The sequence below is a fragment of the Pleurodeles waltl genome, chromosome 6 (assembly GCF_031143425.1).
Source record: "Pleurodeles waltl isolate 20211129_DDA chromosome 6, aPleWal1.hap1.20221129, whole genome shotgun sequence".
Classification (NCBI taxonomy): Eukaryota; Metazoa; Chordata; class Amphibia; order Caudata; family Salamandridae; genus Pleurodeles; species Pleurodeles waltl.
Genome location: NC_090445.1, coordinates 1,590,729,716 through 1,590,744,134, shown reverse-complemented (window position 1 = coordinate 1,590,744,134; position 14,419 = coordinate 1,590,729,716). Strand labels below are relative to the sequence as shown.

General features: G+C 43.7%; 1 protein-coding gene across 1 annotated transcript in view; it reads left to right on the top strand.

Annotated features, from left to right (window-relative positions):
* The window catches only part of NOXA1 (NADPH oxidase activator 1), a 109,494-nt gene that overhangs the window by 27,444 nt on the left and 67,631 nt on the right, over positions 1-14,419 (top strand). Inside the window, exons 3-5 of the mRNA XM_069241411.1 lie at positions 6,186-6,294; positions 12,083-12,217; positions 13,880-13,987. Of these exons, the coding sequence (XP_069097512.1) occupies positions 6,186-6,294; positions 12,083-12,217; positions 13,880-13,987 (352 nt within the window). The remainder of the gene's footprint in view (positions 1-6,185; positions 6,295-12,082; positions 12,218-13,879; positions 13,988-14,419) is intronic.

Sequence of the window (14,419 nt, the reverse complement as noted above, 5' to 3'; positions counted from 1 at the left end):
TCTCACAGTTTTTTGCTAATTTCTCCATTTACCTAGTGCAAGTATTGCTCATGCGGCAGCTTGTACTTTTTCTGTGTGTGAAGGAAGCTTGCGGTACTGCTGCTCATATAGTATTAAGCGACTGCCTGCCCTGTACTTGCCCCATGTGCGAAGGGAGGTGGGTGTGTGTATGTGAGTGTGTGGATGTGTGTGTGTGTTTTGAAAGCTAAGCTTGCCCTACTGCTGCCTGTGCTGTATCTGTGTGGGTTATTGTGGTATGGCTCCTGTTCTTACAAACAATGAACTATGTTTTAGAAAAGCGTGCACTACTGCTGCCTGTGCTGCACCTTTTCTCCATGCACAAGGGAGCATGTTCCTCTTATGCACACTGGAACTTTCCGGAGGCGTTTATGGAAGTTGCCACTTGCACTGCTTTTTACCACGCCTTTCTGTGTATATGTCTGTGCTTAATGGAAGCCTTTACTTCTGAGTGAGTGTGTAAGGAAGCTTGTACCACTTATGCACCTTTCTGCGGTGTCTTAGGGAAGTTAACAATTACACTTCTCCTGCTGTGTACCCTTTGTGTGAGTTTGAAAGAGTTCGATGGCACTGCTATTTGTGCTGCTTTTGCTGTCTGTTCTGTTTGCTTGAAAGAATTTGAGAATGCTGCTATCAGTTCTGTTTGTGCTGCGTCTGGTATTTGTGTCTGAAAAAGTTTGAGAATGCTGCTATCAGTGCTGCTCGTGCTGTCTGTCTGCGATTTGTGTTTGAAAGAGGTGGAGGATTCTGCTATTCTGCTCTTGCTGTGTTTCTGTGATTTGTGTTTCAAAGAGGTGGAGGATGCTGCTGTCGTTTCCGGATGCTGTTGTCATTGCTGCGTGTCGCTTACATGTGGCTTACATGTGTTAGAAAGACTCTGAGAATGCTGCTATCAATGCTTCTCCTGTTGTGTGTTATTAAGTGTGTTTGAAAGAACCTGAGAATGCTGCTATCAGTGCTGCTTGTGCTGTGTGTTTGGTATTTGTGTTTGAAAGAGTTTGAGAATGCTGCTATCAGTGCTGCTCGTGCTTTCTCTGGTATGTGTGTTTGAAAGAGTTTGAGAATGCTGCTATCAGTGCTACTGATGCTGTGTGTCTGGTATTTGTGTTTGAAAGAGTTTGAGAGTGCTGCTATCAGTGCTGCTTGTGCTGTGTATCTGGTATTTGTGTTTGAACGAGTTTGAGAATGCTGCTGTCAGTGCTGCTCGTGCTGTGTGTCTGGTATTTGTCTTTGAAAGAGGTGGAGGATTCTGCTTTCTGCCCTTGCTGTGTTTCTGTGATTTGTGTTTAAAAGAGGTGGAGGATGTTGCTGTCATTTCCGGATGCGTTGTCATTGCTGCGTGTCGCTTACATGTGGCTTACATGTGTTGGAAAGACTCTGAGAATGCTGCTATCAATGCTTCTCCTGCTGTGTGTTATTAAGTGTGTTTGAAAGAACCTGAGAATGCTGCTATCAGTGCTGCTTGTGCTGTGTGTCTGGTATTTGTGTTTGAAAGAGTTTGAGAATGCTGCTATCAGTGCTGCTCATGCTTTCTCTGGTATGTGTGTTTGAAATAATTTGTGAATGCTGCTATCAGTGCTGCTCGTGCTGTCTCTGGTATTTGTGTTTGAACAAGTTTGAGAATGCTGCTATCAGTGCTGCTCGTGCTGTCTCTGGTATTTGTGTTTGAACGAGTTTGAGAGTGCTGCTGTCAGTGCTGCTCGTGCTGTGTGTCTGGTATTTGTCTTTGAAAGAGGTGGAGGATTCTGCTTTCTGCCCTTGCTGTGTTTCTGTGATTTGTGTTTAAAAGAGGTGGAGGATGTTGCTGTCATTTCCGGATGCGTTGTCATTGCTGCGTGTCGCTTACATGTGGCTTACATGTGTTGGAAAGACTCTGAGAATGCTGCTATCAATGCTTCTCCTGCTGTGTGTTATTAAGTGTGTTTGAAAGAACCTGAGAATGCTGCTATCAGTGCTGCTTGTGCTGTGTGTCTGGTATTTGTGTTTGAAAGAGTTTGAGAATGCTGCTATCAGTGCTGCTCATGCTTTCTCTGGTATGTGTGTTTGAAATAATTTGTGAATGCTGCTATCAGTGCTGCTCGTGCTGTCTCTGGTATTTGTGTTTGAACAAGTTTGAGAATGCTGCTATCAGTGCTGCTCGTGCTGTCTCTGGTATTTGTTTTTGAACGAGTTTGAGAATGCTGCTACCAGTGCTGCTTGTGCTGTGTGTCTGGTACTTGTGTTTGAAAGAGGTGGAGAATGCTGCTATCAGTGCTGCTCGTGCTGTGTGTCTGGTATTTGTGTTTGAAAGAGGTGGAGGATTCTGCTATTTTGCCCTTGCTGTGTTTCTGTGATTTGTGTTTGAAAGAGGTGGAGGATGCTGCTGTCATTGCCGGATGCTGTGGTCATTGCTGTGTGTCGCTTACATGTGTTGGAAAGAGTCTGAGAATGCTGCTATCAATGCTTCTCCTGCTGTGTGTTTCTTACGTGTGTATGAAAGAACCTGAGAATGCGGCTATCAGTGCTGCTTCTGCTTTGTGTGTTTTATGTATGTTTGAAAGAGTTTGACAGTGCTGCTGTCAGTGATCCTGTTCTGTGTTTGTTATGTGTGCTCCTGCTGTGTGTGTGTTATGTGTGTTTGAAAGAGTTTGACAGTGCTGCTTTCAGTGATCCTCCTGCTGTGTGTTTGAGAGAGTTGGACAATGCTGCTGTCAGTGCTCCTCCTGCTGTGTGTTTGTTATGTGTGTTTGGAAGAGTTTGACAGTGCTGCTGTCAGTGCTCCTCCTGCTGTGTGTTTGTTATGTGTTTGATAGAGGTTGACAGTGCCTGCTGTCAGTGCTCCTCCTGCTGTGTGTTTGTTATGCGTATTTGAAAGAGTTTGACAGTGCTGCTGTCAGTGCTCCTCCTGCTGTGTGTTTGTTATGTGTTTGATAGAGGTTGACAGTGCTGCTGTCAGTGCTCCTCCTGCTGTGTGTTTGTTATGTGTATTTGAGAGAGTTGGATAATGCTGCTGCGGTGTGTTTGTTATGTGTGTTTGATAGAGGTTGACAGTGCTGCTGTCAGTGCTCCTCCTGCTGTGTGTTTGTTATGTGTGTTTGATAGAGTTTGACAGTGCTGCTGTCAGTTCTCCTCCTGCTGTGTGTTTGTAATGTGTGTTTGAAAGAGATTGATAGTGCTTCTATCGGTGCACCTCCTCCCGTGTATCTGTTATGTGTGTTTGAAAGAGTTGAAGGAGGATGCTGTCATTGCTGTGTGTCTGTACCTCATGCTCGAAAGAGTATGAAAATGCAGCTATAAATGCATCTCCTGAAGTGTCTATTAAGTGTTGCTACCGGTGCTGCTCCTGCGTGTTCTTGTTCTGATTGTTTGACAGAACTGGAGAATGCTGTTGTTAGTGTCCAATGTCTGTTATATGTGTTTGAAAGAGTTGGGGAGTGCTGTTATCAGAGGTCTGTGTCTGTTAAATGTGTTTGAAAAGTTTGAAAGTTTGGGAGTTCATCTGTCAGCGCTATTCCTGGTGTGTATCTGTTTTGTGTGCTTTTAAACGTTGGAAAATGCTGGCATCCGTGTTGTGTATTTGTTACTTGTTTGAAAGCGTTTTAGAATGCTGTTTACAGCGCTGCTTATGATCTCTGTTATTTGCATTTGAAAGAATTTGTGATTGCTGCGGTCAGTGCAGCTCATGCTGTGTGTTTGTCATGTGTGCTTGAAAGAGTTTGAAGATGCCGATATTGGTGCTGCTCCTGTTATGTGTCTGTTAAGGGTTTGATGGTGTTGCCATCAGTGCTGCGCCTGTTGTGTGTCTGTTAAGTGCGATTGAAAGAGTTTGACTGTGCTGCTGTCACAGCTGCTCCTGTTGTGTGTTTGAAAGTTTGACAATGTCAATGCTATCATTGCTGCTTCTGCTCTCTGTTTCATATTTGTTTTCGAACGTGTTGAGAATGTAGTTGTCGGTGCTGTGCTGTTGCTGCTTTGTGTCTGTTATGGGTGTTTGAAAGAGCTGAGAAATGCTGCTATCACTGCTGCCCCTGCTGTGTGTATGTTATATGTGTTTGAAGATTTGGAGAGTGTTGGGATCGGAGTTATGTGTCTGTCCGATATGTTCTAATAGTTTGAGAGTGCTGCTGTCAGCTCTACTAGAGTGCGGTTATCAGTGGTATGCGGGTTTGAAAGAGCTTGAAAATGCTGCTGTCAGTGCTACTCCAGTTGTGTGTCTGTTCAGTGTGTTTAGAAGAGTTGGGGGGCGCAGATTTCAGTGGTATGTGTGTTTGAAAGAGTTTGATAATGCTTCTGTCAGTGCGTCTCCTGTTGTGTGTCTGTTCTGTGTGTTTAAAAGAGTTGGAGAGTGCTGTTATCAGTGGTATGCGGGCTTGAAAGAGCTTGAGAATGCTGCTGTCAGTGCTGCTCCTGTTGTGTGTCTGTTCAGTGTGCTTAAAAGAGTTGGGGAGTGCAGTTATCAGTGGCATGTGTGTTTGAAAGAGTTTGATAATTCTTCTGTCAGTGCTGCTCCTTTTGTGTGTCTGTTCAGTGTCTTTAAAAGAGTTGGGGAGTGCTGTTATCAGTGGAATGTGAGTTTGAAAGAGTTTGATAATGCTTCTGTCAGTGCTGCTCCTGTTGTGTGTCTGTTCTGTGTTTTTAAAAGAGTTGGGGAGTGCAATTATCAGTGGTATGTTTGTTTGAAAGAGCTTGAGAATGTTGATGTCAGTGCTGCTTCTGTTGTATGTCTGTTCAGTGTGTTTAAAAGAGTTGGGGAGTGCTTCTATCAGTGGAATGTGTGTTTAAATAGTTTGATAATGCTTCTGTCAGTGCTGCTCCTGTTGTGTGTCTGTTCAGAGTCTTTAAAAGAGTTGGGGAGTGCTGTTATCATTGGAATGTGTGTTTGAAATAGTTTGATAATGTTTCTGTCAGTGCTGCCCCTGTTGTGTGTCTGTTCTGTGTGTTTATAAGAGTTGGGTAGTGCAGTTATCAGTGGTATGTGTGTTTGAAAGAGTTTGATAATGCTTCTGTCAGTGCTGCTCCTGTTGTGTGTCTGTTCAGTGTCTTTAAAAGAGTTGGGGAGTGCTGTTATCAGTGGAATGTGAGTTTGAAAGAGTTTGATAATGCTTCTGGCGGTGCTGCTCCTGTTGTGTGTCTGTTCTGTGTGTTTAAAAGAGTTGGGTAGTGCAGTTATCAGTGGTATGTTTCTTTGAAAGAGTTTGAGAATGCTTCTGGCAGTGCTGCTCCTGTTGTGTGTCTGTTCTGTGTGTTTAAAAGAGTTGGGTAGTGCAGTTATCAGTGGTATGTTTGTTTGAAAGAGTTTGTTAATGCTTCTGTCAGTGCTGCTCCTGTTGTGTGTCAGTTCTGTGTGTTTATAAGAGTTGGGTAGTGCAGGTATCAGTGGTGTGTGTGTTTGAAAGAGTTTGATAATGCTTCTGTCACTACTGCTCCTGTTGTGTGTCTGTTCAGAGTCTTTAAAAGAGTTGGGGAGTGCTGTTATCAGTGGTATGTTTGTTTGAAAGAGTTTGATAATGCTTCTGTCAGTGCTGCTCCTGTTGTGTGTCAGTTCTGTGTGTTTATAAGAGTTGGGTAGTGCAGGTATCAGTGGTGTGTGTTTGAAAGAGTTTGATAATGCTTCTGTCACTACTGCTCCTGTTGTGTGTCTGTTCAGAGTCTTTAAAAGAGTTGGGGAGTGCTGTTATCAGTGGAATGTGAGTTTGAAAGAGTTTGAGAATGCTGCTGTCATGCTGCTCCTGTGTGTGATGGGAGTGTGCACATGACATACCTCTTCTGTGTGTGATGAGTGGCAGTGGAATGTGACCATGCAGGAGATGGGTGAAAGCGTGTATCTTAAAGGGCATACTGGTCCCTATCGGTAAGCCTGGTACCTAGAATGACTTTTTAGGAAACAGGCGTACTAAAACTGCACGTGATCCCTTACATTCCGAATGAATTCTCACAATGTTTCATGACTATGACTTCATTGTTTGGTTCCCAGTATGTGACAGAAACCTCTGTGTCATCAGCCGGGAGTTGCCATCTACCTGTGCCCTGGGAGGTGGGGTTGCCCCTCCCTATGCCCAAATAAACCGTGTAGTTGTTTGCTGTGGGTGGGTGAACCGACATACCGCACAGAGAACGAAGCAGGCATTGATGCTGTTTTTAGCTGTACTTCCTGGAGCCTTTTGACCCCAGTCTGCCTCACTCTGCAGGTATGAGGAAGCGTTGTCGGACTGCAGGCACGCCCTGACTCACCTGAGGAGCAACCCCTGCATCGACTACTCGCAGCTAGGACTGAGACATAAGCTCTGCGCCTGGGAGGTAAGTGGACTGCATCTTGTAAAGAATAGGCCTTTATGCTCAAAAGTAATCATACAGCACTTCATATAAGACACTACAAACAAAAACTGTTTCCTTCACATATCCAGAGATCATATGAATAAATATGGTAGCATCTGGGAAGACATCTAATTCTTTAGTGCGGACATACATTTACCTGGCTCCCTTGTATGTCTTTCTTTGATGCTCTAGAGCAGTAGTTCCATACCTTTTGACCTCGGTGGACCCCCACTTAATCATTACTGGAACCCAGGGACCCCCACTGAATCATAACTTGAAACCGGGAACCCCACACTGAGTCATTACTGAAAGCTGGGGACCTAATCTGTTAATATTATTTAATTTTCTATGCAGTCGCGGACCCTCTGAGGAGGCTTTGTGGACTCCCAAAGGTCCCGGACCACAGGTTGGGAACCATTGCTCTAGAGCATCATTGGCATGCTGTGGATGAAGGTATGCGATTGTCAGACTCGTATTGTGCTTACATGCTCAGATGTTTACAATAACTTCCCCTTTCTTAATAAAAGAAATGAAACTATAGATCTAAGTTTCCACGCTGTAGTCAATGGAAGATTGTTACCAGACAGGTATTTACACATTATCTCTTTCATGTTTACTCTGTCTTGCTTCTTTGCAGTTCAACTGTGAGGGAAGTTAGCTCAAGGGTCAGACTGACCATTCTGCTACATTTTCCCTGTAGGCAGCAGGCTGAGGGGGTGTTTTCACAGCAGGGTAGGCAGCCATAACCCAGTAATGTTCCAATTGCTTAATTCTAGTTGTTGCCTCCTGCACTGTGGATCTGGTCTGAACATTTTGTGACATTTTTTGTCAGTGCTTATTTAGGTTCAGAGTGCTTATTTAGGCCATGATTGGATCACTGAGTCTGATCCAAAATTATGGCTCCCGCACCTTGCCCAAATACCCATCACCTAATCTTTATTGGGAATCCCTGAACAACTGAAGGAGGGTTTGTGGTTTGCATGGGAAAACTAAACCATGTCTCCAGTCAATAAAGTAGCCAGCATACTGGGGCCACCAGGCTCCAGCGTCTGTAACTGGATTGACTCCAGATCATAAGATAGTCTCTACTGTTCCTAATACAGCTCAGAGTGCTAAGGAGTACTAGGTAATCGGATGGCACTTAATGATTTGCAAACAAGAGTGATCACAAGATTACTACTACTTGATCTCAGGTAAGCCTTGTCACAGACTATGTTTGCAGTCCAGTGGTCCTTCACTGGACAGGTTGACATCTTCTTGGAGCCAGAGCCTCTATTCTGAATTCAGCTGACACCTGAAATTCTTAAACATGATAACTCAAAAACGTTAATTCTTAGAAGGAGGTTTGTGAAGGCTCATTGCAACCTATGCACTATTGCAAAAAGTAATACAATTTCTTCTCTGGGATTGGTCCACAAGAGAACAAAATACTCCCAAACCCAGCCATCCAAAATGACTAGAAAGTACAGGATTCAGAGAGCCAGTACAGATCAAAACGTGGGGCAATGATGGTACGTCTTGGTGTGATTAAAAACTGTGCTCCCTTCATTTATAATTTTCTCTGCCAACTAGAATAGAGAGCATCTGTGTGAACATTTTCCTTGGTTTTTGACACTTGAGGGGTGAGGCACAGTTTTCCAAATTGTCGCTTGGATGTGGATTGGGAAGTCAAAGTATACATTATCCAGTCTTTCCTACACGTTTAAAACTGTGAATGGGCTTTTGCATTTAAGAACCATTTCTTGTAACTAGGAAAGGCATTAGTTGTTAAAGTTTACTTGAGTATAGACCAGCAATAAGCCAGGCATAGATATGAGGTGTTCCTAGTGCTAGAATGAGATGCCCTATGGTGATACATGCCATTCTAGGTGGATAAGAGACCCACACACCAATGAGTTGAACACTATAGTGTTTATGAGGACTAGTACCACACGCCTTTAAAAAGGTTTTATTATTAGGGCAACTGTACTTTTTTGTTTCGTCTGATTGTAATCAGTCAATCACTTGACAACAGTGGTTTTTTGCCACAAGGTCAAAAGAATAGTTACTTGCTAAGGGACCATCCTTTATCTTGATGAAGGCTTTCACAAACCATTAGAAAGAGGTGAAACATATCAATGCCACTTCACATGTGTGTGAAATGTATCATTGAGATGCCACCTATAGTCCAGTCGACTAACAAATGAATATTTATTTACCCACACTAGTGCACCTAGAAACCGTGGTGTCTATTAGGACTAGGTTTTTGAGCCTCTAAAACACCTGACACCATTATTAGGCGACTACAATATTTTGTTTCAACTGCTTGTAGTCATTCAATCACTTGGCACTAATGATTTTTACCACAACGTCAAAAGAATGTTAGCTTGTTAAGGGACGATCCTTTGTCCTGATTAAGGCTTCAGCAAACCATTAGAAAGAGCTGAAGCATATCAGCCACTTCTGACAGTTCTGAAGATTTAATTTATAGTGCAGTTGACTAACAAATTAATACATTATTTCACTCAATCACAGTCTGACACTTACAGGTTTGAGGTCAGAAGGACTCTAATACCCCAAATAACATTACATGTACATGAAAAATATTTACTACCACTACTGTATGGCTATAATTGTAACATCACCTGTTCTTAAAGTTTTACTAATTGGTGCCTAACATAAACACCTTATTGAAAGAGCTGCTCGCTGGCACTGTGGTTTCTATTAATGCATAGACTTCTTCGGTATTTTTAAGTACATTTTCAGAAAGTGGTATCTTTGAAGGTGGTGAATATTCATCCATCTACTGAGCAATATTGGTTTTTCTCTGTTATTTACTCGGCTGCTGACTAAATAGTAGAGATTATTTAATATTTGGCCAGCGACTTGCAAATAGCAGAGAAACGCCACTATGTACACAGATGCCGGGTAAGTAGTAGAGATTATGCACTGTTGCCCTGCAACCATGCAAATAACCAGAAAACGTCACTGTTTACCAGCAGAGATTATATATTAATTGGTGGGTTAAATGGCCACTTCCATCTTTAACAGTACACAAACACTAAGCTTCACACATTGAGGTCCAATTGGGAAACATGCTATTCACTCCTCGGGGAATAGCAGAGGATGTCGCTGTGATTGTTTTTTTGTTTTTGTTTTTGTTTTGTAGTTTGATCATTTTTTTCACTACCTACTTATGCTTCTCCCCTCCCATCTGAACAAACTCACATTAATTAAAGCTGTGTAATGAGACTCAGGCTTGATGACTTTGTGTGTACTTCCTGGCAAATCTAGTCATATGCTGAAATACTGCAACCGCACCAACCACTGCTGTCATTTTCTCATACTCTGAAAGTAACCTTTTCCAAAATATTTACTTTTACCCCAAATCAGCACTTTGTTAAAAACTCCCCCACCTGTGCATATGGCTGATTTAACGCAGATATTATTTCAGCTTTCTGATTTACTATCACCAAATCAAGCAATTGCTCTTGACATTTATTTTATTTCAAGTAAAGTATATGAAACTGCCCACTCCTGTTCTAGCACAGATTTCAAAGTTGCAGTCAGTGGTCTTCGATATTAAAATTCTGTCCAACTGGAAATTTTCATTGAAACTCATTGGACCTGTTCATAATTTTACCAAAAATAAGAATAAAATGGTCTCATTCAAATGACCAACCACGTTTGCCTTCCAATAATTAACAGTGAGCAAGAACTGGCTGGGAGGAAAACTAGTGTGCGTCAAAAATCTTGAAGTTATCAAGGAGTTGTGTTACCAGTGTTAGCCCCGTGCACTGTAATCAAGTGGCAGAACTGACTAGCAATGAAAATGTTTTTGGATGCAGATGCTATAATTAAGAGTGGCAGATGAACTTATCACAAGAAGTGTGGTGAAGTCAGGATACACACTTTGTAAAAACAGACGAAGCTTCTCAACTTCTTTCGATGAGCAGCATTGCTTTGTCTTAGTCAGATCAGGTTGTGCCCAGTGGCCTGCCCGCTAGGACTTCCGGCTGCAGGGAATAGAGGGCACAACAGGAAGAGGTTTATGGGGTTAAACACCATAGATGAGTGAATGCTGTAGGGATGGTTGATAAACTCCCCGCCGCCGGAGGAGTTGGCGAAACTTTGGCCACTCCGTGTTCCACTTGTAACGCGGAGTTCCAGTCAAATTCACAAAACACCACACGACAGAGATTTTTCTTGTGTGAGGCTAATCAGGGGTAAATTGGTGAGTGAGAACTGGCGTCAACCAGCACAATTTTCAGGTTCTAGTAGGGCACTCATCTACATTTTCCCAACGTGGGTGGTCATGACCATTCGTGGTGAGAAAGCTTCAGATCAAGTAGAAAATCTACTCGAGCAGCAGCAAAATAGCTCGGACAGCAGTGCCCTATGATGTGCCATGTAGTGCCATTCACGCTGATTGTTCAACACGGAACGCGCTCCAGATGCAAAAAAATCAGCATGAGCAGTGTGACGTGCCAATTTCCGTCCGTTCGTGGAACTCTGCAGAATCTTTCAGAGTTTTCGTGGCATTCCGTGGAGTGAAACTCCACGAGTTCCTCTTACCCCTAGTGACCAAGAACTCATTCCATGTACCAAACCCCAAACTAAAGCTGTCTGCAAGAAATGGTAAACATGAATATACTTGAAGAGGCGGGCACTTCCATCTGCCCTCCTGCTCATTCAGGGCGTTGAATTATAAAGCACTATAAAAACACCAACATGCAATATTGTAGCGTTTGCTTCAGAAGAACATTTCGTGGACTTTTACTTTTTCGTCCACAGTTCAGGATTTATATAGATCGTTAGAAAGGGGATCAAAATATTTGAAAATGCCCCCACCTTTAGCACATACGGGATATAAAATAATTTGCCCATATTCTGGATAATATCATTTGGTAAATTGAAGATGCTATAATTAGACCTCTGCGGCTGCAATGCTGCATCATTTTTAAAAAATGTGAAATGCTAAGGTTTTATTAGCTATAGGCAATCACACTAAACCACAAGCATTCTGAGTTCAAAAACGCTAATTTCAAGGGACTGTTCATTATTTTTTTTATTGGGATAATGTAAAACATATGTTCTCGCAATGAATTCAGAAGCCCTTGGGAGTTCACACAAAGTGACCTACTTGTACATATTTAGTAACATGTGGCCAATGTTAGTTCGTTTAGGCCACCAAGCACTCTTGTCTATTTTGTCCTCGTAAAGCCCTTGGATATATTTGTCACAGATTGAAGACCCACAAACTAACTTTAGGCAGTTTTTCTGAAAAACACTATGCAGAAACAATCCTAAGGCACATCCGCCCCATCAGGTCTGCAAAACAGAGTAGCAGAAGCATAGCACTGTGCATCAGTCATTTACTCCTAACCACATTTTAACAGGAGCTCAGAATGCTAGTTCCCTCCTAGTTTGATTGCTGGAATCTAACCAAAAGAAATCCATGACTCACTGCAGTCAGCTGGCCTCTGTAGGTAAGGACTTGGGCATCTTCTTTTGAAATAGTACATGTCTCATGAGAAAAATGAAATAACATATCAACCACTCTTCATCCTTGGACACTGGCATGTTGAGGTTTACACAGTGGTCATTAGAATTGAGTTAAGTGATTTATGAGTGTTATTATATTTTCATTTTTGATAGTTTTTTATTCTCTGCTTGTTGTTACCATTCTAAAAATCATTGAGCTCATGGAACCAGTTATATGAAGTTGTTTATAATTGTCTTTTCTTTCTTGTACGATAAACAAAGTGTTTCCCTTGTTCACATGCTGTAGGTGCTGTACAACACTGCAGCTGTGCATTGTGCTTTGGGCCAGTGGCAGGCAGCGCAGGAGTGCCTAGTGGAGGCCATCAGACAACAGTCGGGAGTGACGAGTCCAGCTCTTGAGGATGCCCAGGCGAAGGTGCAGGTGAGCCCTGAGCAGGCAAAGAAGAGAATCTTAGGGCCAGATGTAGCAAGGCATTAGCGCCTCGCAAACGGCGAATAACGCCGTTTGTGAGGCGCTAATGCCCTCACGCGATGCTGAAACACATATTGCGAGTCGGTACCGACTCGCAAAATGTGTTTCAGACTCGCAAATAGGAAGGGGCGTTCCCTACCTATTTGCGAGTCGCACCGCGATGTAGGGTTGATTTGTGACCGCGAAAGTGGTCGCAAATCAACCCGCAGTTACCATCCACTTGAAGTGGATGGTAACTCATTCGCAAACGGGAAGGGGTCCCCATGGGACCCCTTCCCCTTTGTGAATGCTCCCAATAATATTTTTTCAGAGCAGGCAGTGGTCCAAAGGACCACTGCCTACTCTGAAAAAAACCGTTTCGGTATTTTTTTCTATTTGCAGCTCGTTTTCCTTTAAGGAGTGAGGAGTGTGGAATGCGTGTGTGCATGAATGGGTGTGCATGTACGTGTATGTTGTGTCGTGTGAATGCGCGTGTACTTTTATGTATGTTAGTGTGTGTTGCGGTGTGTGTGTATGAATGTATGCATGCGTGGGTGGATGTGGGTATGCGTGTGTGTATGAGTGTGTATGTTTGCACGTGTAGGTGTGTGTATGTTGTGGCGGGGTCGGGAGGGGGAGGGGGAGGAGGAGGGTGGGAGAGAACTTGGGGTGGTGGGGGGGTGGGGGAGACCCCTATCAGTGCTAGGGAAGGAATTCACTGATAGTGCCTACCGCCATGGTTTTCATGGCGGTGAAAAAGCCACAGAAACCATGGCGGTATGCGGGGTCATGATCCAGAGGGTGGGACTGTAATGGCCGACTGGCTGGAGACCAAAGTCTCCAGCCTGGCGGCTGTTACCGCTCTGGCGGATGGAGTGGTACATAGGCGGTTTGGCTTGAGCCAAACCGCCAGTGTCATATTTTGGGGAAAGGTACCACCAGCCTGTTGGCAGTACCTTTCTCCAAAATAACGCTGTCCGCCAGGGTCATAATAAGGGCCACAGACTGGAATCAGAGATTCTTGCTTCCTGGTGTCCATGCTTGTCATCAGGATGCCTAATTAGGTTCAGTTGATTTCAGTCAGTTATTTGTAGGTGGGAACGCAGCCCAACGCAGGCAGCATGCTGGTAACTATAGGAATCAGGAATTGGTTCTTGGGAACACTACTGGCGGCGAGGCCCAGTGGTTTGCTTCTTAAGTTCCTAGTAAGGACCTAAAATAATGGACAGTGGTTTAATTTATTCGAAAACTCCTTTAAGACAATCTAACAACAATCGCCTGGTTTGCTGTGAGATGTAAATTAGCGATAAAAGTCAGATAATTGTTGTGTATGTTTGTCTGTGGGTGATTATGGCAGCACAAAAACCATTGTCAGCTTGGGCGTACTCAAACCCCTGCAGACCCTGCGGCGCAGTGGGGCCCTCACCCTTCAGGGGTCCCCATTCAGCACAAGGCTGACATCTGAGTATGTGTGAGATGTGGGAGCCTCAGGGGCTCCTCAGCACTGTCTACCTTCGGCGGGGGCAAAATTTTGCGTTACTTTCCCCCAGATTATCTTTTTATGTGTTTGTTGCCGCCTTATCAAACCGAAGACGAACCTCCTGATTGATACCAGCTTTGTGTATTTTGCAGAGACGCATCATCCTGGAGCCCATTCAGATTCCACAGGGGAAGTTCTTCCGGCCTCGAAAGAAGGAAGTGGAGCTTCTGAATTCCAAGGTTGTGTTGGGCACGCCCAAGGTGAGAACAAAGGCATTATTGTAACTATTGTCAGTGCAGTCATTATAAACCTCTGCCACAGCCACTTCGGGGCACACTTACAGTGACACCAATCATTAGTGTAAAATGTCATTTATTAAGGACAGGTTTTAACCAGATTACATCATTTAACTTTCAACAAATACACCCCAACTTTAACAGAATCCCAACCCTTTAAGATTTCCTCGCTCATCTTTCTCACTTCCAAACCCGCATTTCGCTTCCCCTCCCCTAGACACTCCCCTTTTCCTTTCATGCCCTACTTGCTCTGTGCATCCCCCCCACTCTGATGCTTCACCTCCTTGTTTTTCCACTTGGAAGGGTGGCCAAGCCCACACCTGGCTCTCCACACTCCCCCATCTACTGTATCACCCTTTTATCACCACCTGCCCCAACTGACGCTCAGCAAACCCC